Source organism: Numida meleagris, chromosome 2, assembly GCF_002078875.1.
Source record: "Numida meleagris isolate 19003 breed g44 Domestic line chromosome 2, NumMel1.0, whole genome shotgun sequence".
In the NCBI taxonomy this organism is placed as follows: Eukaryota; Metazoa; Chordata; class Aves; order Galliformes; family Numididae; genus Numida; species Numida meleagris.
Window position 1 is genome coordinate 20,145,116 of NC_034410.1, and position 23,981 is coordinate 20,169,096.

Genomic DNA, 23,981 nt, shown 5'->3' on the forward strand with positions numbered 1-23,981 from the left:
ATTATAGGCAAAGTGGGGCAATTAATCCTCGTTGCCATGGTGAGAAGAAAACCAAAAGAATTCATGGCAACTAGCACACTAGCACATAGACATATAGTGCAGGCATACTTCTGGGGGTTAGGAGGAATCACCAGCAGTGGCTGTAGAGGCTTTCGGGTGTTCAGGAGTGGTCATAAATATTGCGTAGAGTCCTTAGGAAAGGCTTCACTGCTCCATTTCAAGCTCTTTCCTGTCACAGTCAGGAGCTTCCGGTCCTTATGGGGGCTCGGAGTTACTGCAGTGGTGCAGATACCTTAGTCTTGAAGTAATAAACCATAGATTATCTGGGATTAATGCAGATACAGATCTGCTGGATCTGTTCATGCCAAGTATTGATCCAAGAGGGGTGTGTAAATAAGGACAATGATAGGTGTCCTTCCAAAGTGTCCGTGTAGGTGCAGTTTGAGGCGGGCTGTGGAAGTACAGTTGGTGGTACGGCCGAGGTGACCTCATTGCGGAGGAGCCAGGAGGGGGGGGTCACCTTCCTTTCTGCCCCACTGTTACACTTGGCCAGGAGACCTGGTGCCTCTCCACCCCCGCATCTGCCCAGTCTGTTGACTTTGGCACTTGCGGCCACTTCACTTCAGCAGTTGGGTTTGATAACCTGGCAGCTAGCAATTCATTTTGTGAGGCTGGTGCTGTGCTGGGTTAGTAAGCAAGATTGGCACAGTGACGGATCCAAGGGACAGCAGGGCAACACAACAGAAAGAGGAAAAGCGTGCCGTGGAGGCAGGAGAGTTTGCTCTGCAGTGCATTGGCCCTCAGCTGCAGAGCCCCTAGGGCTCCGAGCAGCTAGGCTGGAGCAATAGGTTGTTAGGATGTGTGGCTTCAGCTCTGTTTCATCTGCCTGTGCCAGCTGGGGATAACCTTTTCAAGGAGTGAAGTGCATATAAATTGACTGTTTAGTTACTTGAAAAAAAACAGAATGTGCAAGTGCCTAGATAAAATTGTAATAAAATTTTAACACGGGAGTTTGCCTCTGTAGGTTTATTAGCTGACATCAGTGGAGTGCTCTGATGGAATTGGAACGCAGCTTACTCTGCTGGTAGGTAGAGAAGTCCCTTCAGCTGGATTTGTCAGAGGTGGTAGTGCTTTGTTAAAAACAAACCAGCAGAAAACTAAAAATACGTTCTTCCAAAATGACATCTAGCTTTGCATTCACAACAAGTTTAGGAAATAAGTAGAAATTAAATCTAAGATTAGAAATAAGAGTGCTTGTCCTCTCCCTGCCCCATTACACGTGCACAGGTTTAATTAAACATGAAATACATCTGCTTTAAATTGTTTTCTTCAGCTGTTATTTATAGAATTAGGAAAAAGCCGTTCCAAGAAAATGCAGCGCATCCATTCAGTACAACCACATACGAGCCTGCCCTTTCAGCCCCCCTCCCCAAACTGGTGATGATGTAGTAGGTAGAACTGTGGTTTAAAATCCCTGGGAGCTGTGCAGCAGTTGAGCTCAGTGTGTTGTTATCCTTCAAATGTCTCAGAGCTGATGTTGCAAAATCGGCTGCGGGCTTGTTTGAATCAGGGGAGAATTCTAATGCTGCGCAAATGAAAAATATCAGTGCATGAACTTTTTATTCCATGTTGATCTCCAAACAGAGTTTCAAAGCACTCTATTAGGAAAAAAAAGAGAGGTTTTTATGCTGGGATTACTTTTTCAGGTCTTGTAAAGAATGCATTATGCGTGTGGCAAGATAAAGCTTTGAAACTCAACTTCCATCTGCGCTGCATGACAGTATCTTTATATAATTCCATGTCTGAAATACAGGGTTTGGAAATGAAATTAGTTTGTGTCGTGCACAGTTCCTGTAGAGATCAAAGGCAGACCTGTTAATGCAACTATTGCTATTCATGAGTTTCATAGCCGTGTGAGTTTCAAGTTAATTATAAATGCTTTTTTTAATCACTTAACAATAGGGTATCAGAGTCTCATCTGGGCATTATGCATATAGCCCTTACTTTTTTTTTTTTTTTTAATTAAAGCAAATTCCTACCTTTTTTTTCACAAGAAATTAATTTTAGTGGTAATACTCTAGGCTCTAGCAGGTCAGGATATGGAAATCCTCTTTCAAATGCTGGACACCCATGTGATGAATGTCTTTATTTTATTATCCTTTAGCTGCCCCTCCCTCCCCCTTGAGTACGTGGTTGTGTAGCAGCCTGGTTGTCATGGGAGATAGTGTAAAGTGCTCTAGTTCTTATACCAGAGTTCCTTTTGTGACAGTTCTATTTAAAAGTGTGCGTTATCACTAGTAGATAATGTATTTTGAGAAAAATGAGTGTATTTATTAATTTTAATTTTTGAATGCTTTGTTTAATAGATTTTTAAACCTGAGAAGACAGTAGGGCACCTGCCTGACCTTCATATCAGATTACTATGCTTTATTTGAATATTGAGTATTGAGTTCAGTTATTTTAATTAGGCTAAACCAATTCAGTCCTCTGGAAATTAAATTCCTGCGCACTTGAGGAATAAGCAGCTGTGCCAGTGATGCCCAAGGCACTTGTAGTGGCATGGAAAGTTAGAAGAAAATACAGATGAATCAAACTGTGCTGCAGAGGAGGGCAAGAAGGCCTCAAGTGAGACCTGCGAGCAGGTGGTCCCCCCAGCTCCCACCTGTCTGCTGAGATGGAGCGAGCAAGGTGCGTCCGTCAGGCATCTCATGGAGGGGCCTGTCCGCTCCAGCTGTGAGAATGGGCTCTGCAGCCCTCAGTACAGCAGATCTCTGCTGTTTCTGAAGAAGAGCAGTGGAAGGGAAAAAAACATAAGATCAGTCAGTCATGCATCTGGGGTAAAAATGTCTTCCTTTTGAGATATGATAACTGTAATTAAATCTCACATTACAAATGCTCAGAGCTTGCAGAAGTCTGTACTGATAGTCTTCTTCCCCACGACCTGTAAAGCAGAACAGCATTTAGCAAATTCAGGCTGCAGTGCTAGAAAGAATCACCAAAAACAAGCTTTTGGTCTAGCTTTATGAATGTTCTAGAACTAAACATTAATTTGATTAATTGTGGAGTTAAACATCAATTACAATCCTTAAACATGTAGAACTAAAAATGTTTGTTTTTTTGTTTTTTTTTTAAGAAGAAAATTAATCTTCCCATAGTCTCTCAGCACTGGCGAATCTGCCATCTAGTAAACTGTTCTCATGTCAAATCATCTTCCCACTAAGAAATTGCACTTGAATTTTGCTTACATTCAATTTACAGCTGCTGGGTCATACAGCATCTCTGTCAGCAAGTCTGGAAGTTCCTTTGCTGTCGTTTTCTATAGTTTCCATGTTGTGCACAATGATCCAGCCTTCTCTTGCACTGCATGAAGAGGCTGGGTTCTTCCGATGGCCAGTCCCAAAACCGCTCTCTCCTCCCCTGGATTTTTACATAGCTCTTCTCTGAACCCCTCCGTTTCCTAAATCTGTAAAGTTAGGACCTAAGAACAGAGCCCTGTCATGTGGTCCTTGCTAGACCAGTGCTGTGGATAGAGGGGAGTAAAGATCTTTCTACTTGATGTTGCTCTTCTTCAGTTAGAGAGAATCACATTAATTCTGTGATAATTCCATGTAATAGCTCTTCATCTTGTTAAATTAGCTGTCAAGTGTCTCTAAACAGGTGACTAACTGAAGCAGACCTTTGCATCCCTTCCTTGGTGTGGTCTGGCTCCATAGAGGTCGGTGGCAGACACTGACCCCTGATGAAAGCTTGGTCACTGTGCAGAGGGGAAAGCTCTGCCTTGCCATGTTCTGTAAGTTCTCTGCAGGACCGGACCCTGTTCTGCTGTGGTGACTGTCCCACAAGTGTGCCCACCTTACTGTTTGAGGGGGTGCACATAAACATGCTTTCAGGGGACCATGTCAGTTAAGACCAGTGTCTGTTTCTGGGGGGATGTTATACACGTCTTTTTTCTCATATGAATGTACTTTGCTACTATTTTGATGTTCATTTTTCAATAGAGACTTCTTGATAAAAGACATTAAAAAGATAAGATGTGTAAACGCTCGAGTTGGCATCTGTGGCTAGGGGATGTGGAACACTTCTTTTTCTAGGAAAATGGTTTCCTCTAGATAAATTAAAATCCTATTGTTTGGCTGAGGGGGTGACCTTGCACATGAGCAAGAGGTTAAGAGGCAGAAAGGCTTATCCGTTTGGCATGTAGGATTCAAAAACAGGCATGCTGCCAGCATGCTCAAACAGAGCGTAGAGCGCAATTTAAAATAAAGTTTGGAGTGTTTTTTTTTGCTTTTTTTTTTTTTTTTAAAGTGAGCAGGAAGTTTTCTTTGTCTAATCAAAACCTAGATAACTTGAATATCTTTCTTTGGTAATATCCTGACATTGTCCACGGATAGGGGACCCCCAGAGGAAAAGATAAGTGTTAACGGCTGCCTGTGTCAGCCTGTTCCCAAAAGAGATCATCTGTCCAGCAGACATCAGGGAGAGTCTGCCTGGCAGAGGAGTGTGTGCGCAGAAACCAGATTGCAAGACTGGGACCTAAGTAAGATGGTAATCTTTGATTCTCAGTTGTTGTCATCGCTTATTCTGTTTATTTCAGTGTTTGAGATTTGATAGTGTGCCATCACTGAAGTTTTTCTTCCTGTAGAATGTTACTGGCTTATTTGAAAAACAAGAAAAAGCAGTGTTTTTCTAACTTTTTAGGAGTTTTGATATCAGTTCTTATGCAAGTCATCCCCAAACTGTGTTCACAGCGGTACAAAGAGGGATTGAGAATTCAAGAAGTGGGGTTGTGACTGCAAAAGCAGCTGCCTTAAGGTTACTTGTGTTTCAGGGGAGGCAGCATGGTTCATGAAGCAGATGGCGAAGGAGGGATTGATTGCTCAGAGAAAGTTTACACTTAGTAAAATCTCAGAAATCAGATTAAGTGGACAGATGGGATTCTGCATTACAATGCTAACATGGAAGGGTTTTTTTTGGTCTTTTATTTCACTTTCCCAAATGATAACCTTGGAGATGCCGGTTTTCTTAATATGGCTGACAATAAATTTAGTACTAGGAAAGCAGTTACACTTAAGCAACTTTTTTTCACTGTAACTGGCAGTTTTGGTTTGCTGTCATTTGGAAAACAAATAGAATGTGATTGCTGAGGGAAGACAGAAATACAAGGAGTTTAGGCTAGAGTTACTTGCTTGACCACGTACAAGCAGCAGCCTTGACCTCTTCATGGGATTTAACCCTGTATTTGCTGTATTTGCACTTATCTGCTTTTCCCACTTTGTTTAGAAATTCTCAAAGATAGAGTTGCATGGTTTTCCAGATGACTCAAATTATTTAATGTTTGTAGGTGGCCCGTTTCTGCCTGCAGTGCTAGACAGGGACACGCATTGTTTTTGCCCATTCAGACAAGGTATGTTCACTGGTGGAAATGAGCAGTGATCACAGCCAGCTCTTGCCTTGGACATGAAATGCTTCTGTAAGAGTATAATGGAAGGACATGTGTGCACTGGTGGTGGCAGATGATTGCTGGCTCTACTTACGCAAGCCCAAGTGGTACTGGGAGCCTATAGGGCACCACAGGCACGACGGCTCAGGTCCGAAAGAGTCCCAGTATCACCATACTGATCAGGAACCAGGTATATTAGAGCTATCAGCTCAGGAATAGCCTGTTGTGAATGCAGCTGGCATGTCCGGGGCATGAGAGTGGTCAGAGTTGCCCTGTGTGGATTCACCAGCCTGTCATCTGCTACCTCAGCCATCTTCTGCATGGCAAAGAAACACCAGCACCGGGCATATGCCTCCTACTGCCAAGACCTCCCTATGAGCAAAAAGCAAAACTCTTTCTGAAGTTAAGGACTGAATAATTCAGCTTTAGTAAGTAATGGAAAGCACAACACTGCCGCAGTTCTCTCTCTCCACTCTCATGAGCACCCACCTGGAGAATGGCATCCAGCTCTGGGGCCCCCAACGTATGAAGGATATGGACGCATTAGAGTGAGACCAGAGGAGGGCCGTGGAGATGGTCAGAGGCCAGAGCACCTCAGTTACGAAGAAAAGCTGAGAAAGTTGGGTGATTTAACCTAGAGACGAGAAGGCTCTGAGAAGGTCTTATAGTGGCCTTCCAGAACCTAAAAGGAGGGACTCTTCATCAGGGAGTATGGTGACAGAACAAGGGGCAACAGCTTTAAACTAAAAAATTATAGGTTTAGGTTAGATGTAAGTATGGAATTTTTTTAGAGGGTAGTGAGGCACTGCTGCCCAGAGAGCTGTGGGTGCCCCAGCCCTGCGGGCGTTCAGGGCCGGGTTGGGTGGGGCCCTGGGCAGCCTGAGCTGGCAGGAGGTGTCCTTGCTGTGGCAGGGAAGCTGGAACTGGATGGACTTTAAGGTCCCTTCCAAACCAAACCACTTTGTGATTATATAATGCTGCAGAAGAATTAAGCTCGCTCTTCTTCAGTAGTTCATGTTTTGAGAGTTCCCTTATGTTTCCCACTTACTGTATGTGTCCTTTTCTGAATCCATGTGTATTTAACTCTGTTGGAGCTCTTTGCTATGGTGTTCTGTAAAACTCAAATGCTTTATCCCTACCATTTTGTAGAGAGCACCAGCTGAAAAGTTTGCCGGATATTTTAAAGACTCTATGCCTTAGCTAATAATGAGTCTTCTGAACAGCTTTTTCTAATTAAATACTTACTTTAGTATAACTAACGTTTCAGTCTAAGATCTCCATACTAATCTGAGGTCGGAGTGATCTTAGATCGTTTTCTGTTCTTATTCTGCTCCCATCTTCTTTGTACCTCCTGTTATTTAAAAAAAAAAAAGCTGCCTCATCACAGTTCTGAGGCTTACTGTGGAGGTTTGTTTTCATGGTAATCTTTCTTTATAGATAGTTCTTAACACTGTCAATGTTTTAGAGAGAGTTTTCTTCAACAATTTCTTCTCAGTTTGAAGCTTGTGGTCATTCTATTGCTGTGGGAATCACTGTGATAATGCAGGTTCAGCATTCATGACTTCACTGCCGCATTAGATAAGAAAAGGAGCTGCTGTGTGAGAGAAAATGTTAATTTAAGCAAATTATGTACATTTTGTGTGTACGTCAGTGAAGATAATGCATGAAAAGAAGGTAGAGCTGTTCAAGCTGCTAGGATTTTCTCTTCTCTCAAGGAAAAAAAAGTCTAAATAGAAGAGGAGGAGAAAGAGCCCTAGTGATCTTGTAGCAGGACATCAAGACATCTCAGGTTCTAGCCTTCATCACTGTTGTTTGGAAACAGCATTTTGGAGACTTTGTCTTTCCTTAGCAGAAAGAGATGGTTGCAGTCTGATGCCTTTATATAAGGAGCTAGAGGATGGAGGAGAAATGAATTTCCTCCTGGAGATACTCGTGGCTGGCTATCACTCTTCATCACTTTATCAATTTCAGTAATGATTCCTATTCTAGAATTTTGCACGTCTATAGGAAATCAAATAGGTTTGAAACTTGTGTTATTTCTAATCTTCTTCCTTGATTACTCTTCAACAGAGAGAGCAGGATAGCTCCTTGGTTCCTTGTTATGTGTGGTTGTTTTAGGAAAGGCTAACTTACGTGTTACTGAGATTGTTAACCATGGTGTTCAGCTTGTCTTACTCCCTTGCTTTTCTTTTAATACATGACCCATTATTCTTAGCCACATCTGTTCTGGAAAATATTAACACAGTAGTGCTCTGGCTTTAGATCTGAGTGTAATGTTCGTATGGGTTCTGAAAATAAAAACTTGTATTGCTTTTTGTTTTAATGTTTGTAAATACATGTACAATTTATAAATACATAGATACATATGAATTCCTCCTTTTATTATTGTGACTTCCTTTCATATGCACAAAATTCCACAAGTTTTTTGGTAGTCAAGCAAGTTTGCTAAGGGGGCATTCTGTACATGTTCACCAGTGTATGTACACTGTTTTTTCAATATATGTTGTTTTCTTTGACTACTAAATGCAAAACTGGGAACAAGTCCAGAATGTTTAATAGCTAAAATGTATTTCATGCTGATCCCCACCAAATTGGTATTATCCATTGCCAAGCTCTAAGGCAAGGGTTGTGATGATGATGAATTTCTCTAATGGGGTGTTTGTTCAGGGCTGCCTGATATTTATACTTCTGTACTCTAGGATTTAGGCAGAAGATCTCTGCTTATTAAAGGACCCAATATCCTTAAAGCTAAAATGCCCTTAGGATAGAGGTGCTGATATTTTGAAGGGTTGTATTAGACCATGATGTCCTTTTTTAAATTTTATATTGCTGTGTTATGTTTCTCAGCTTACTCAGCTGTGTCATTTCACTACTGAGATTCACAACCTAGCTTTTGTTGAGCTCTTCATTGTTCTTGATGTCATGTCTTGCTGTTTTATATGAAAATAATTTCTTAATACCCTAATATGCAGTATTAATATAATAGAACTTCACTGCCAGTACTGTTCCACAGAAACTAATGTGTTTCTAAATACATATGAAAATGAAGTCATGCTCTCATTTCTGGACAGAACATGAAGAAAAGAGTTGTGCATGGAGTGTGAACATCTTACTTGTTAGTGGCCGCATTTCCACAACACAGAAAAATGGGGATTTTGCAAAATATTATCCAGTACCTTCTGGGATGAAGTAAACTGAGGGAGGAGAGTTCATGCAAGAACAAGATAATTTCCAAAGGTGAATGCAAGGTCAAGAGTGTTGGGAGAGTGGGAGAGAAGAGAAAGGAGATAGGTACTCATTTAGGAGAAAGGGGCAACCATAGAGGAAACAATCTTAGGAGTGGTTTGGTTGAGGCCATTAGAGCATTGCTGGGTCTTTTCAACACAGCATTACATTGAAGTCGTAGCTATTGGAGAGGCAACAGCTGCTACTTTACAGCATAAAACAGAGGAACTATTGAAAGGACAGAAAAATATCACCAATATAGAGGCTCCCTTTCTGGGGGACCATCTTGCTCAAGCCACTTCACTTTATGTAACAAAAGCTTTGTGACACAATGTATGGTTTAATCACAGGAGTGTCTTAAAGTGGACAAATGTTGTGCATCTGGAAACATTTAAACAAATAATTAGTTTCTGGGAAAAGAGTACGTTACTCAAGTAAAATGTAGTTCATTGTGTTGGCTTCTGACTATGTGCTTGCAATATGTATGATACTCCTGACTGGCTTAACAATCACTTCTCCACCACTTACACTCTCCAGTTGTGCGTGGGGGTGGATGATTCACTTGTGAGATCTGCTTCCCTCTTCTGACACTAGGTGCTGTGATGTATTTGCCCCTTTGGAAGGAAGGCAAGTGAACAGAGAGGCAGGGGAGGTGCTTCTCTCTTGCCCATTGGTAGCACTCTGCATCCAACCTGGTCTTGCCCTGTTTTGAAGATAAGGGGCTGATCCTGTGGGGTTTCAACGCCCTAGTTAGGCATCAGCAGAGAAGCCTACTGCTAGCTGGAAGGTTCAAAATCTCTGGCTGTGTCACAGCCTGCGTTCCCCTGGGCTCTGCTCACTCCTCGTGACAGCAAATGGCCTGTTCCTTTGCTGCCCAGAGAGACATGTCTCTGGGGAGAGGTGTGAGAAAACACAGCTCACTTCCCAGCAGTGTCCTCTCCTCACCCCAGGTGGGCTGCTCACCTCTGGGGTGTGGGATAGCTGGAGCAGAGGCACAGCTGTGCCCAGTATGATGTTAGGTAGCATGTCCATTTAGCTAGGATGCTACCATGAGGTGACATGTGGTCATCATCAGCTGAGTATTGCCTGCCACTGGGGTATGCTGCCAACTGCATATGGGTAATAGGAGCAACATACATGTCTTCAAAGGTAAGGTTAGCAGTAGGGCAGTAATTCAGGGTCACAGCACGAGATCAGCCTCGTGACAGAACCTGCAGTATCTCTTAAGAGCAGCTGCCTGAATTGGAGAGCTGCAGGTCGGGAAGAGAGGCCATACTGTCACCAAAGTCTTAGAGGTTAGCAGTGAGCTCCATGTCTTGGTAGTTGTTGCTGTGATATCATGTCCTAAGTTTTGCTTCCTGCAGAAGCTGCTCTGATTATGATCGCTGTGATTGTTTGTCATTACAGAAGTAACGCTGAAAGTCCACGTGAGCGATGCCAGCACACATCAGCCAGTAACAGAAGCCTTCATTGAGATTTTTACCAACCAGATCTCCATTGCATCTGGAACCTCAGGAGCAGATGGCACTGCCTTCCTCAAGTTTCAGTATAAGTTGGGCAATCAGCTGATAGTGACTGCTAGTAAACATGCCTATGTGCCAAATTCTGCACCATGGAAACCTGTAAGATTGCCTGGTAAGAGATCTTTATTTTTGTTCTGAGGTAAGATTTTGCATCTAAAGGAAGTTATAATTTTCTGTGATATATTTTAATGCTTGCAGTCCTGGGTGGGAGGAAGAACATCCGTGAGTTGCAGAAATGTGTAGTTCCTTCCTCAATTAAGCTGTGGCATCAGGGCTGTGCAGAGATCCACTCTCCTCCTACCTGTCCTTGATACATCAGTTTTCAAACAACTGTTGATGCTCTTACAGCTCCACAGAGCATATAAATCTACTCCAGATCTTTTTCTTTTGGGGAACTCTGTTTTTAAGTGCTCTGTTTCAACAGCTGTGATATACTAGTTCTTTTATCTCCCAAGGTGTAGCAACAACAGTTGTGCTGTAGTTTACAAAACAGCCCTGGACTCTCAGTTCTTGGCCATGTCCCACAGGACAGTTTAAATCTGCAGTTATGTTATCCAGATGTAAAGATTCTTTCTAACGTAATTAACATGATTAATTTCATCAGCAGGCAGGTATTATAATAATAATACTTAAATGATGTTTCTTGTCTGAATGGCTCAAAACTTTGTCCATCTTTAAAGATATTCAGGACTCAACTGGACAACCCCATGCATGGTTGAAGCAGGTGACTTCCAGAGATCCCTTTCAACCTTATTCTATTTAGAAACTTTCTTGATGTTTTTTACTGTTTAAATAAGATGAAGTGTAGCTTCCTAGTTTATTTAACATACTCCTTAACACACAATCCAATATGGTTAGAGCATGCAGTAACCTTTTCTTGCCCTGAGTCTCATATCTTTCCCACTCGCACCATAGATCTTTCAAACACAGTGTATTCTTCCCGAGCCTGGAATTTGATGGTTATTATTTGGGGTTTTTTTGCTTGTTGCTTTTCCTTAAATATTGATTTTGAGGGAAGGGATTCAAGCATGGTATTGTTTTGGTAAGTCACTGAAGATTAAAGAACTGTAGTTATATTCAGTTTCCACAAAATCTTTATTTCTACAGCTGAAATCTGAGCTTTACTCAGAAAATAGATTCCTTTCACCTTTAATCTTCCCTCACTGAAACTGGCAGATCATTTGCCATTGATTTAATTGGGAGTAGAATCCTTTCTCTACCCTAAACTTAATCCTTCCTTTGATTAAAGAAACAACAAGTTTCAACTTGATACTTCTCATGTTGATTTAATGGGTTTGTTTCTTGAATTACTCTGTAAAAGAAATGTGACGTGAAAGTTCAGACCCCAAATAGTTAGGCTGTTATTTTTATACTGTAAAGCTTCCATGTCTATAGCGTTTAACAAACTTACTATTTATATTTAAATGCACCCCTATAATGCTTGTAAGTAGCACAGAGTGGTTTTGAAAATGGAAAGTTTTCTTGTTGGTGGTTTTAATCTGGGTTTGTTGATGGGGAACAGTGAGCACATTTAAATCTCGATTCTGCAGCATACACCCTGGGCACACACTTACAGCAGGATCTTCATTTCCTGAAAAGAACAGTACTTGTAGTCATCGTCCCACAGACCAGATATGCCCTTCTGAGCAGCGTTCCACCCACACCAGTGGTTTAAGCTCATGTGCCATCCTGTACACTGTGGTACATTAAATATATAGGGATTTATTTCTACCACCTCCATGTGGAAATGATAACCACAAGTGGGAGTAGCTTTGAAAGCTGTAGGGTGGTAATGTTTAAAGCACTATAATAGTACTTTCCTGAGGGATCACAATTCTTCCATCATAGGCAATATACATTAATTATGATCTTACGCTGAAAGACTGTGCAGCCACTGATCTCGTGGTCGCTTTAAGAACCTAACGTCAAGGACTGTCCTTGTAGTTCAGCATGAATAAACTTTTCTCGTATCAACCAAAATAATTACTAGCTCTTTACCACTTAAGCAGGAGGATTATTTATTTACATAATGATAAATGGTAGGAGGAAAAGATTAAGATCTCTTTTTCCGTTAAACTATTTATCAGCAGAGCCATGACTCCACTTATTAACAGTTCATTAATTTAACATCACTTGAGTTGTTGAAGTGTTCGTGATGGAGGATGTGCTCCTCTATCTGTTCTTGGCTACGCATAGATTTTTCTTTGTAAATAATTTGAAAGAAAATAAAATTGCAACTATTATTAATCCCAATGGCATTCAGGGAAAGACTTACACAGGCTTGATTTATTTGGTTCAGCATAGGAAAAGACCTGGGGTGATTTGTCATAGTCCACCAGCACCTGCACAGAGAACAGGAGGTGTGTAAGAAACGTCTTCTGTCCAGCAGGACTTGAATGAAAAGATGGTCAATAAATTTCAGTAGGTAAAAAGACACACAGTTTTACAGCCATTGTAATTAGTTGCTAAAACACTGGTGTTGTGATGTATTCTTCACCACTGGGCACTTCTTAAAAAAAAATAAATAAAAAAAAAAAAACTAGATAAACTGGAAAACATAATGTAGAAAAACTAAGTGCAGCTTTGGATCTGAAGCTGTAATTCAGGAAAGGCTGTTATTACACAGGAGTAAGACTGGGTCATCGCAGTGGTCCTTCTGGTCTTAAAAACTATGACTTCCTGTCTTTGTCATGCTGAGAAAAGATTGTGCAGAAAAGCCCATGGGAAGTTTAGGAATTATCTATGCATTATAGTGGGGTGTAAACATAAGGAGTTGGCATGGTTTATTGTATTGAGCACCCCAGGGTGTCTAAGTTATATTAGCTTTCTTACAAATTAAGTTATTGAAGTAAAGAGAAACACATTTCGTACTTGTGGCCTTGGTGCTACTTACACTAGGCATCCTTACTTATGTTGCATAGGTGTTTCACATGCAGAGCATTTGAAAGAAAATTCTCAGCTGTAATTGCAGTAACAATGCAGTCTCTCTTTTGTTTCTAACATCTATGCTAGAATAGTTCAGGTGAAAGGGCCCTATACACATCAGAGTCCATCAGGACTTCAGGGCTAACCAACAGGTATTAATGAGGGTGTTGTCTGAATGCCTCTTGAATGCTGACGGGTGTGGGGCACCAGCCACCATGCTAGGAAGCCTGTTCCTGTGCTTGAGCACCCTACAGTGAAGAAATTATTCCCAGCATCCAGTCTGAACCACCCCGGCACGGCTTTGTGCCAGAGCTGCAGAGAGCAATGACGTCACCTCAGTCTGGACAACCCAAGTGTCCTCAGGCCCTCCTCACAGCCCATGCCTTCCAGCCCTGTTACCCACTTTGTTGTCCTCCTGTGGACAATTTCAAGGGCTGTAACATCCTTGTTATATTATATTGTGGAGCCCAGAACTGCACACAAAATTCAAGGTGAGGCCACGCCGATGCTAAATGCAGTGGGAGGATCGCGTCTTTTGACCAGCTGGCTGTGCTGTGTTCAGTGCAACCCAGGATGGGATTTGCCCCTTGGCTGCCAGGACACACTGCTGGCTCATGCTGAGCTGCTCTCCAGCCACTCGGCTCCCATCTGTGCCTGTGTCCAGCGCTGCTCCATCCCGCGCAGCACCCGGCATTTACCCTTGTTGAATTTCATCCCGTTGGTGATTGCCTGTATGGTCTCTTGTATGAAGTTAGGCATGTTCACCAAGAGGAAATTTAAAAACCATCTGACAATTGGAAGAACTTGTGCTGTTCTTCTGTTCATCAGTTCTGGAAATGTTTTCATGAGTTTGTGGTCACTTCAGCATGGAACAAGCACTTCGCAGGTGCAAATATGGGATAGTGCCCAGATATCAAAAATGACTAATCTGTATTAATTTCCTTCTCTCCTTCTATCATTGAAAGCCATACATGAAGTACAGGGAGATCTAATTCTTTCCGTGTTCATAGGTACATGTTTCATGGGTGATGATTCAGATGTTGTCAGTGACTAAGTCTGGGTTTGGAAAGTTTGGAATGACTTTGTATCTTAATTTTCACTTTCTGGGCATGTATGTGTATATACCCTCCCAACACACCTATGCCCACCCACCCACCTTCCAAGGAATGTCCATATCCAGTAGCACACAGATTTATTGCAGCAAAGCCATTTATCTGTTTTCATACCACGTGAGGAATGACGCTAGTTCTGCTATATGTAGAGGTTCTGTAGTGTGGGTAGTGACTCAGTAAGGACGTGCTGTATTTTAAAGCCAATTATTCAGACTTATTCACCATACTTTGCATTTCCTTATGACTTTTTATGTAAGCATCTCAAAGTATTTATAAATTAAGTTTCATTAAAATTTTTCTGATGTAAGAAGTATGCAATTTCACAGAAAAATTAATTCAGTCAGACTCAGTAAGTGTTTCACTCATCTTTACGTAATGACGAGTCTTTTTGTGGAGCTGAGAACTATAACCTGAAACCATGCTTTCCACTGTACCCTTCTGTACTTCAAGCTGCTGTGCATGACGTTATTTGGATTAGTAAATGCATGTGGTTTCTCTCATATATATAAGACGTTTTTTAGTTTGGGTTGCCTGTTTTTGCAAAATAAAATAGTGTGTTCTGTTGTTTTTGAGTTTTGTTTGTGAGATATATCTCACTTAAACCACTTCTCTTCCACAGTCTTCTCTTCACTGAGTCTTGGCCTTCTTCCTGAACGCTCAGCTACTCTAATGGTCTATGATGATGTAGTCCAGATAGTCTCAGGATTTCAAGGTATGCTGATTTTTGGAAGTTGGAATTGAAACTGAAATGCTATTTCAAACAAAAAAGGTGCCAACTTGGTACTTTTTGAACTATATTGTGGGTGAGAATAGCATTTTATGTGGAATTCTTATGAGTTCCCTGAGGGGCGTTCCTCTGTGGGATGGTTTTACTGAATCAATTAATAGCAAAATTCATTCCTAATTGCTGTGACTAGGGAATTCAAGATACTTGGTAATAAACAAGCTTGAACTTCAGTGTGCCATTTGAGAACTAGAGATTAAATTTCTTTTGTTATCTACTAGATGTTAGATCATCTAACTTCATCTAATCAACCTTGCAGTAAACATATTCTGGTGTTCTTATTGTCTAAGAATTTTCTCTGATTTTAATTTTTCTCATCTCCTGCTGTGAATGCTAGGGGCATAGAGAAATTGGAAATACCTCACATATGTATTGCTAATGTGTAAACTTGCTTTCCTCAATTACTTCCTGTGAATCCCGTAGCAGACTGACTATAATCCTACATATTACGGTGAAACCCACTGTATTATTAGAATAAAATCTGGATTCCCTTTTCATAAGGCCAAACACAGAAGTGAAAGAAACTGTAGTATCAGCCAGATGAGCACAGTGCATCTTCTGAATTACACAGTAGATCATCAAAATGTTCATCTGGTTTGTTAGGGATCCACCTTACTTAGCTCAACTGACCTGATATGCTGAGGTAAGTCTGTTAACAAAAGAACAGAACTTTTTAGAGATACCTTAATGAGCCAAAACAAAGGGAAATCCTTCCTGTGAACACTCCTAATTGGGCATAAACTGTCTTATTCACCTGCATTATGAGTACTAACAATATTAAACTCTAGCAGATAGTTAATGAACAGGGGAATAGCACCTTCAATAATACTAAGAGATAACCTTATTTTATCTGAGGTAGTATAATACAATTATGACTTCCTAACATCTATTTTTATGGATAGAAGCCATCCGGACACAACAGGCTTTTCATTAATGAGAGCAGTAGATATGACTGAAGCTGAAAAAGCACTAAACAAATTACGTAGCTGCTGGAATGCTCAGGAAGGGCTAAAGAGCAATGCAACTGTGGTTCATATATTCTAATGGAATAAATTAGATGGACAATGGGCTGTGTTAAATCACAAGGGATTCCACTGGGCAAACCATGAAACATTGTTTGCTAATAGTGTTCTAACAAAATTAAGTAAATACTTAGTTCTCATGCACATGTGCTAATATTACACAATGCACTTAAAAGAAAAATATTCATTTTTACAATCTCCTTTCTTAAAACAACCAAAAAAGTCGGGGACAAAAGCCAAGAAGGGACATTTAGCAGCCAAGCAAGACTCTGAAATATTTTCCTTGTAATCTTGCTTCCTCCCATGAGTTGATCTAAGGTATATTTAAATTAGAATAATTTAACTGATTATGATGGTGTAACAGGGAAAGAAAATAAGGGAAGAAAATGTTACCCAGAATATTCTAAGAACTGGAATTTGAACTCCCATTTTTGCACAGTACAAACTATTCCATGGTACCAACCCACACTCCTTTTCTTAGGAATTGTCTTATGATGAAACCTAAATGAAAGACAGCCTAGACATTGTACCAGCGTTTGAATGAAGCCTCTCTAATCTTGATCCAAAATCCTTGTGACCTAGTTTTTCTCTATAACTTCTCCAATTTGTTTCCCAGTTATTTCAAGCTGCTGCAAAAGAGTTGATCAGGAGACACCTTAGTGCAGGAATGAGAGCAAAACAGGACTTATTATACTAGGAACAGACTGGGAACACTGGTGTTGGAAGCACCAATCAAAGGAAAAGAAAGGCATGTCTAGTACAGTAAGTTACTGGTTGTTTTTGAATAATTAATCAAGTAAGCAACTTATTATGCAATTGAGAAGCTTGTGTTGATGCAGCCAACCTCATTTTCATGATGGCCTTACAATCCTCTGCTGCATCCTGTCTGTAATTGCAGGAGATAGAGCTTGCCAGCCCTGGGTCATTAAGTTATTTAATACCAGCACAGTGAAGAGCTGAACTTCTTCATTCAATGCGTGGGAACTATATTGGTACCCTCTTTCTGTCTGTGACATATGAGCAATCAGGGCATTAATTGATTGTATTTCACTAGTCTGAAGCTCAGCTACCAGTGTGGTACCACGTGCACATCCAGCGTGGCAGGGGATGCCTTATGGGAACTCCTTGAGATGTGCACTGGAAAATGGGAAATGACAGCTTTAAAGTCATGGTTGATGTGTTGGCAAGAGGATGTCTAAAGCAGATATGATCAGTGCTCAAAGTCCTTTCCCTTAAAGCACTGACTAAGTGGAGGGATCTCACATGCCGTTTTTATAGTGAAGTCTGTTTGGGTGTGATTTTGTTTTTGTGAGTCAAAATTAGGTGTCTTCAATAATAAAGGCTGTAATATTGACCTGTTCTCCATGGTAAGTGTTGTCTTGCTGAGAAGTACTCTGTTACAAGAATCTGGTCAGCACAAATGTGTTTTACCACTTATGATTCCTTCAACAAGTCTATTCCCAATCATAAACTCGAATGTGCCCTATGTCCTCTGCTCAAGCTGCATTAGTGGGTCTTCTAGCGGTGTAGGGAGAGAAGGCAACTGGGGGATGGGAGCAGTGTGGTGATGGCATAGCAGTATGCTGGAGGGAAAGGCAGCATTCTTGGAGGAAAGAAAGCCCTGCTTGGGTAGTCTTCACTGTAATACCTAGATTTCTAAACACCTAATGCATTAAGTATCTGGGAGACGCTGAGAGGTGAATATCTTTGTTCCTATTTTTAGAGAAAGGAAGAGCAAGATGCAAAGGATGAGTGGCTTGCCTAACATCCTGGACTTAGCTTCATAGAAGGGAACCAGATTCCTTGGGGCATTTCAATATCAAAGAGCTTGTTAATCTGGGATGTGAATTAAGTAGTTGTTCTGTACTAATTCTTTGTATTTATAAGCACAGGCTATCTACACAGGAAGCTATTTCTGAGTAGCTTACACCTTAAAATTTACATCCAAATCCAGTGTTGTGCAAGTTTCCTGTCAGGTTTGGGACTTAGCCATGTGTCATGGTTTTATGATTTTCGGTTATTGGTACTCCACATCATAACATCATGTAGTGAATGTACCTGGTTCTCAGAAGAGAAGGACTACTACATTCCCCACGGCACTTTGCTCCTCTGTTACCATTTTCCAGCCGGAGGGAAAAGATAAAAGCTCGCAGTATAAAAACTTGCAGATCAGGAGACCTCGTCCCTTTTTCTGCTGTCTCTCGTCTTGGCAGCACCTCGCTCTCCAGCCGTCTTATCGTCGGTAGTAGAGTAAGGCCTACCTTGATTTTTGGGACATTCTCTCTCTCTGTATTGGATTTATCAGCTTAAATTGTAATTATATTGTATTATAGTGTGTTGTTTTGCATTCCGATATCTTATTTAGTAAATTAGTTTGTTTCTCCTCAGATTGTTGCCGCTGTTCTTTGCTCTCAGGGCCATCTCCCTACCCTTTTCCCCTTTCCCCTTTTCCCAGGATGTGGGCCCGTGGGTCCCCTGTCCCCTTTGTCACAGAATCAGGCCTAACGCCCATAAACCATTGACACCATGAGAACACTTTGCATTGTCTGTAGAATTCAAGAAATAGAGGTTTGCTTTTGAGTTCTCCACCGTGTGTAGTTACAATATGGGAGCTCATGGCTCTCCCAGTGCTACAAAATAACAAAATTTTAATAGAAAACTCCAGAGCCTGCCCATAAATTACTGTGTTAATGGCTTCAACAACAGTTATTTTGTTTGTAATGCTTAACTACTTGGATCTTCAGAAATACAATGTCAGTTTTTGGCAACTCAAGTAGTTTGTCTTAATAAGATATTTAGACAGCAGAAAATACTAAAATTTTACATGGACCAGATAGTGAAAATATTATTTTCTTTGTTGTATTTTTTTTTTCTCTTTTGTTACTATGGATGCTTATCAGTATGGGACTTACGAGCCTGCACAGCAGCGCGGTTGGTGATCTCTGTGTTTGAACAATTATGTCCCTAGGTACAGCAAACTGTTATGATATTGTAAAGCAGGAGGGAGATGAGTCTTCCCCAAGTTCACTTCAGTCAGTTCATTTAGAGTTTTGTCATTTTCCATTTAAACCTAGACATTGGCTAAGAGAGATTTCTTCCCATTTCACAGGTGTGTTTTTCAATGACTATCTTAAACATTTAAGACTAGTGCTTGTCTTATAATCCTTCTGTAAATACTTCCAAGTTTCAGATTTTTTTTTAAAGGCTTTGCAGCTTATTCCTGCAGAATTACCAAAGAAAGGACAGCTAAATAACGGTCACTTCTTTGGAGATGCTTGCCTGCCAGCTAGACGTTTTTTGCTGGCCAATACGAAGTTTGGTCTCTTTCTTATTGCTAGAAATCCTGCTGGAAAATAATTCAAGAAAAGATGCTGATCACTTGGCTAATGAGATTGGCAATTGCAAATTTCGGGAGTTGAGTCAAGCTCTTTAATCTATCTCAGTGAAGTTACACACAACCTAAAGCTGCTATCTCAGACTAATAGGGAAGAAGAAGCAAAACTGTTTTGAGTTATTTGAACCACATTGTCAAATGCAAAGAAAGGGGAAAAAAGCCTTTTGATTTTATGCTTTGGGGGAGTGTTCTTTGAGTGTTCAAAGTGAGCTCTGGAGAATACAATAGCTTCTGATTTAAAAAGTAATTTGCATGTAGCACACAGAAATTTGCAGATGGAGTCTTGCTGTGTGTTGCTAAACAGTATTAATGGTAAGCATCCATTGGAAAAGTCCATTGACTTTATAACCCAGGATTCAAATGAGACTTAAAATGAAATAGTACATGAAGCAGTCCTAAATCTTGTTACAGTAAAGACCCCCCAATTAACACCTAGCAACCTTGAAAAAAATGCTAAAGCTGTACCAGATGAAGGAAAAATGAGAAATTACATGCTAAGTAATCTGTTTCTGTTTAGATGTGTTCATTGCATGGGGAAGTATGGAAACTGTTTTCACCCAGGCTTTGTCAAAAGAATGTTTTTTATCCAGTGGTTTAAATAAAAAGTGACTGCTATCTAGTACATAGCCAAAGCTATGTAAAACTAAAGTGCAGAAGTTACATAATTTAATTGGGACTGCAAGTAGAATTGTCATTTCATAGAACTTCACTTTAAAGAGCACAAACTAAATTTATCTTGCTATTTCAAGAGAGACCAAATGTAAACAAAAATGGTGAACTGGATACTTCTCTGAGCTTTCACATACATCACCTCTGAATTTCGTTTTAGTTTCAGTGACGTTTATTAAAAGAAGCATGAAATTAAATTTGAGGTGATCCAAGGAAATAGCATACTCAGAAAAGCTTCTGACATTAGCTGCCTTAACAGTTTTCCTCAGAGATGCTTCTAGGCAAACAATGACAATTGCAAAATAAACATAAAAGTACTGGTTTTCCTCCATGTGCACTATAGCCTTTGTATGTCTGTCCTTCTCAAGCTATTTTAACTTGTAATAGAAAAAAAAAAAAAAAAACCTCTTAATGTGCTTCCATAAACATGAACTCCAAAATATTCAGCCCACCTCGGATATAATGTCATTTTTAATTTATTTTTTTTTAGGTACACGGACTCAGCCACAAGTTCACTTTCAGAGAAGATCTGTGAAATTACCAGAGAACACTAGTTATAGTGATTTGACAGCGTATCTGACTGCAGCCAGTTCACCCTGGGAAGTGGACAGTTTCCCTTATTTGCAGGGATTGGATGGAAATGGAACAGGTAACCCACCACTTCGGTTTTGCTCTGATTTCATGTCGGTCCAGGAAACAACTAACTTTTGACCACGTAATTTTTCCCATGCCCTGTTACAATAAACATTCTTTAAAATTTGGATGGCATTGTTGGTTCAACTGCTCTGTCAAAATGCTGTTCTAATGAGCAGTTTCGATGGAACAGAATTCATGTGGTATTGACATCAGCTGTTTTTCCTGCTGGTAATTGTAGTTATAGGAATGGTTGTTTAAATTAAGACAGAGAGCAAGGTTCCTTCTAAATGGAATAACTGCATAACACAGATGAAGGTTCCCTGGCCTTAGAAGGATAGAGAAGTTTGTTACACTTGTAGTTTTGAGCTAAGTCTCTGAATTTGTCATTTTGCATTTGCACATATGAAAATAGATTAACGTGAAGGAGAAAAAGAGAATTTAAATTGAGGATGTGATAAAATTTCTTGTTCAATCTCTATATAAAAAGAGATAAAAATCCAAAATACCAAGGTTTGGATAATGTTGTTTCAGCTAAGAGTTGTTTCAGTGCCTTTTAAAATACTTCTGAATCTAGCTTCAGCCAAAAAAGAGCCAATTCTTATAGCACCAAAGTGAAAGTACAAACTGTATTAAATTCAGAGCCACAATACATTTTTGTGATTGCAACTGCTTGTAATTCTTCTTGCACTTCTCATTAAGTCTTGACTGTAATAATTGGTGTTGTGTAGGCTAAAGAAAAATAGCTGAATTGGGCATAGAAGGCTTGAAATGCTTCAACTGCTGTGAAAGGAAGAACTGTGTGTTCTCTGTGGCTGCATTGGGTTAGAAAGAAATTAGTGGACTTCCAGTGCAGCAAAAGCAATTGCGATCAGGAAAACCTTGCTGTGGTGTGGGTTGTTTAAACTGTAGAATCAAATGCTTGAGGCTGTTGGACTGAGTTAGACAATCACCTGTCAGGATGGCACAGGCATAGCTGAGCCTGCTTTGAAGCAGGCTAAATATCCCCTTGAGGTCCCTCCCTGCTGTTTCTCAGGATACGTTTACTTGTGATGTTTTGATCTAGGTGACTTTGAATGCTAGGTCATGCGAGTAAAGGGTATGTGACTGAGCTTTCTAGTTTTCCCTCAGGGGGAGGAAAAGAAAAACAACAAGCAAAAATAAACTTCCCCTTCCCTTTGTACATATCTGAGTATCTCATTTTCTATTACAATTAGAAATGTGTCTGCTACCTTATTCCAATCTTTGTGTCTGCTTCAGTGAGTACATCTCATCCTATCCCTTCACCTGTCATTTCCTCATTCTCATCTTCAACCTTCTGTTTTCTCTGGCTGTCTGTACTCAGACATCATCTAATATCTCTTATCTCTTTCTAAAGGGAGGGGATGTACTTATGTTCCTCTCTCTGTCTACTTCCTCACCTCCTTTCCTTTTATCTCTAAACCCACTGAGCAAACTGTTGATAATGTGTGGAGAATTCCTCTCTCCCAATGCTTTTCTCAGTGCTATGCAGACCAGCTTCCCACATTTATTCAGTGACATTTTGGCAATACCAGTTTTGGTAGGAACTGCACAACTAGGGCATCGTCTTCCTCCTGTTTTACCACCTGGCCTCCTACAAAACAGCTTAATGCACCCCTACATTTTTAGTCTTCTGTATATACCGTCTATGAAGGGATCTTCTCTTTTTGAGCATGGATGCCTTTGATTTGAGCTTTATTAACCTTCAATTAAAAGTATGTGCCAAAAGACCAAAATGAGTGGCAAATAAACGGGTTCTAATAGATTCTAAAGAGTGTTATCTTCTGAATACTGTAGCATCTGCTATGGAACAGCATAAACTATGAATATATTCATATATGCACTACAGTATAGGTCCTCTATTTTTAGTAGGAGTTTCTCCAGCTGTAGAAACATTAAACTATGACGTTCTCACCTTGGATTGACTTCTTTTTCTTCATATCTCTGAGTGACATGGTGAAGATGTCACCTGAAAAACTTTTGAAGGAATAAAAAATGAGATCATCTGTTGGGGATTTTTTTAAATTTTCTGTTCTGAAGAACGAAGAAAAACATGAAAAATTGTAGAACTCTTAACCAACTTTGCTGAATGCTGCCCCTCCACACAGTTGTTTTTTCTTGTGTTCTTTCCCAGTTTATTTATAAGTCTGTAGACTTTGGGAGAGGTCTTCTCATTTGTTTAAATCAGCTCAGTTCTCTGGCTGGTATTTATCCAGAGTGACCTTACAGTGTTTCTAACTAAAACATATTCTCTATGAGTTCAACAGTTTTTACAAAATCGTAAGTGGATGCTGAAGTAGTAATATGGGCCAGTGAAAATTCATTGCGTGAAGAAACATGTTCCAAACATAAATGTTCAAACAATGTTACTGAATGTAGTGCTAAGCTTATATAGCGTTAGCTTGTTGTCTGTAGCAGTCACCAGCTGGAGAGCAGTAGGATGGTTTCACAAAATATCCTTTTGACCAGCCTGAGTGAAACCTTCCATGCAACAGTGGACAAAGCTGGCTAATTATCATTGCTCCTGCTGGGTTTGTAGGGTGTCACGTCTGAGTCACAGTGGATTTTCCTCTGATGTTTTTTAGAGCTCTTTACAGGTCACCAGAAGTCAAAAATGGCAACAAATAAATGAAGGCTGACATTTATTGAAGTCCATTCCCATTTAATCTGTGCATGTCCTCATCAGTTTTTACAGCATGTGAGAGTTTCATAAGCATTGATTTTAATTTACCTTCACAACCGAAAGGGGACAAATTTATCTTTTTAATGAACATTTACATACTGTACAAGATGGCAAACTGAAGGATTTTTTTCCTACTTGCCACAGATCCTTGGATTTCAGAAACTTCTCCTAATATAACTTCAGCCCAGTATACAGCAGAGTATCAGTGCTCCTTAGGTAAAAAAGATGCAAGCAGTGTTTCACCATCAGGATGCATTTTTTGGGCTGGATATTCAGTTTTACAGATATTAGGCAGGTATGCTTTATCAAGAGAAGAATGAAAGCAAAATTCAAAACTTTCCTTATCTAAAAATAAGTACAGAATAAAATATAACCTAGTTTTAGATATTAATGTAAAGGTTTCTAAATCTAACATTACACTTTTGTCATTAGGAATTTGTGTAAGCTAGAAAGCGATTAAGAATTAGCAAGAGGAATTTATTTCTTTAGTACTGCCTGAGAAGATCAGTGACCCGTGTGCAGTGACTTGGGGACAGGCATCAATGTGACA

General features: G+C 40.2%; 1 protein-coding gene across 2 annotated transcripts in view; it reads left to right on the plus strand.

Annotated features, from left to right (window-relative positions):
- The window catches only part of FAM171A1 (family with sequence similarity 171 member A1), an 87,138-nt gene that overhangs the window by 39,971 nt on the left and 23,186 nt on the right, over positions 1-23,981 (plus strand). The window contains exons 2-4 of one of the 2 annotated variants that reach the window (XM_021387212.1): positions 10,073-10,300; positions 14,845-14,937; positions 20,585-20,743. In XM_021387212.1, coding sequence (XP_021242887.1) covers positions 10,073-10,300; positions 14,845-14,937; positions 20,585-20,743 — 480 coding nt within the window. Of the gene's footprint in view, positions 1-10,072; positions 10,328-14,844; positions 14,938-20,584; positions 20,744-23,981 lie in introns of those variants that run through there. The other variant, XM_021387213.1, reaches the window with a different exon arrangement.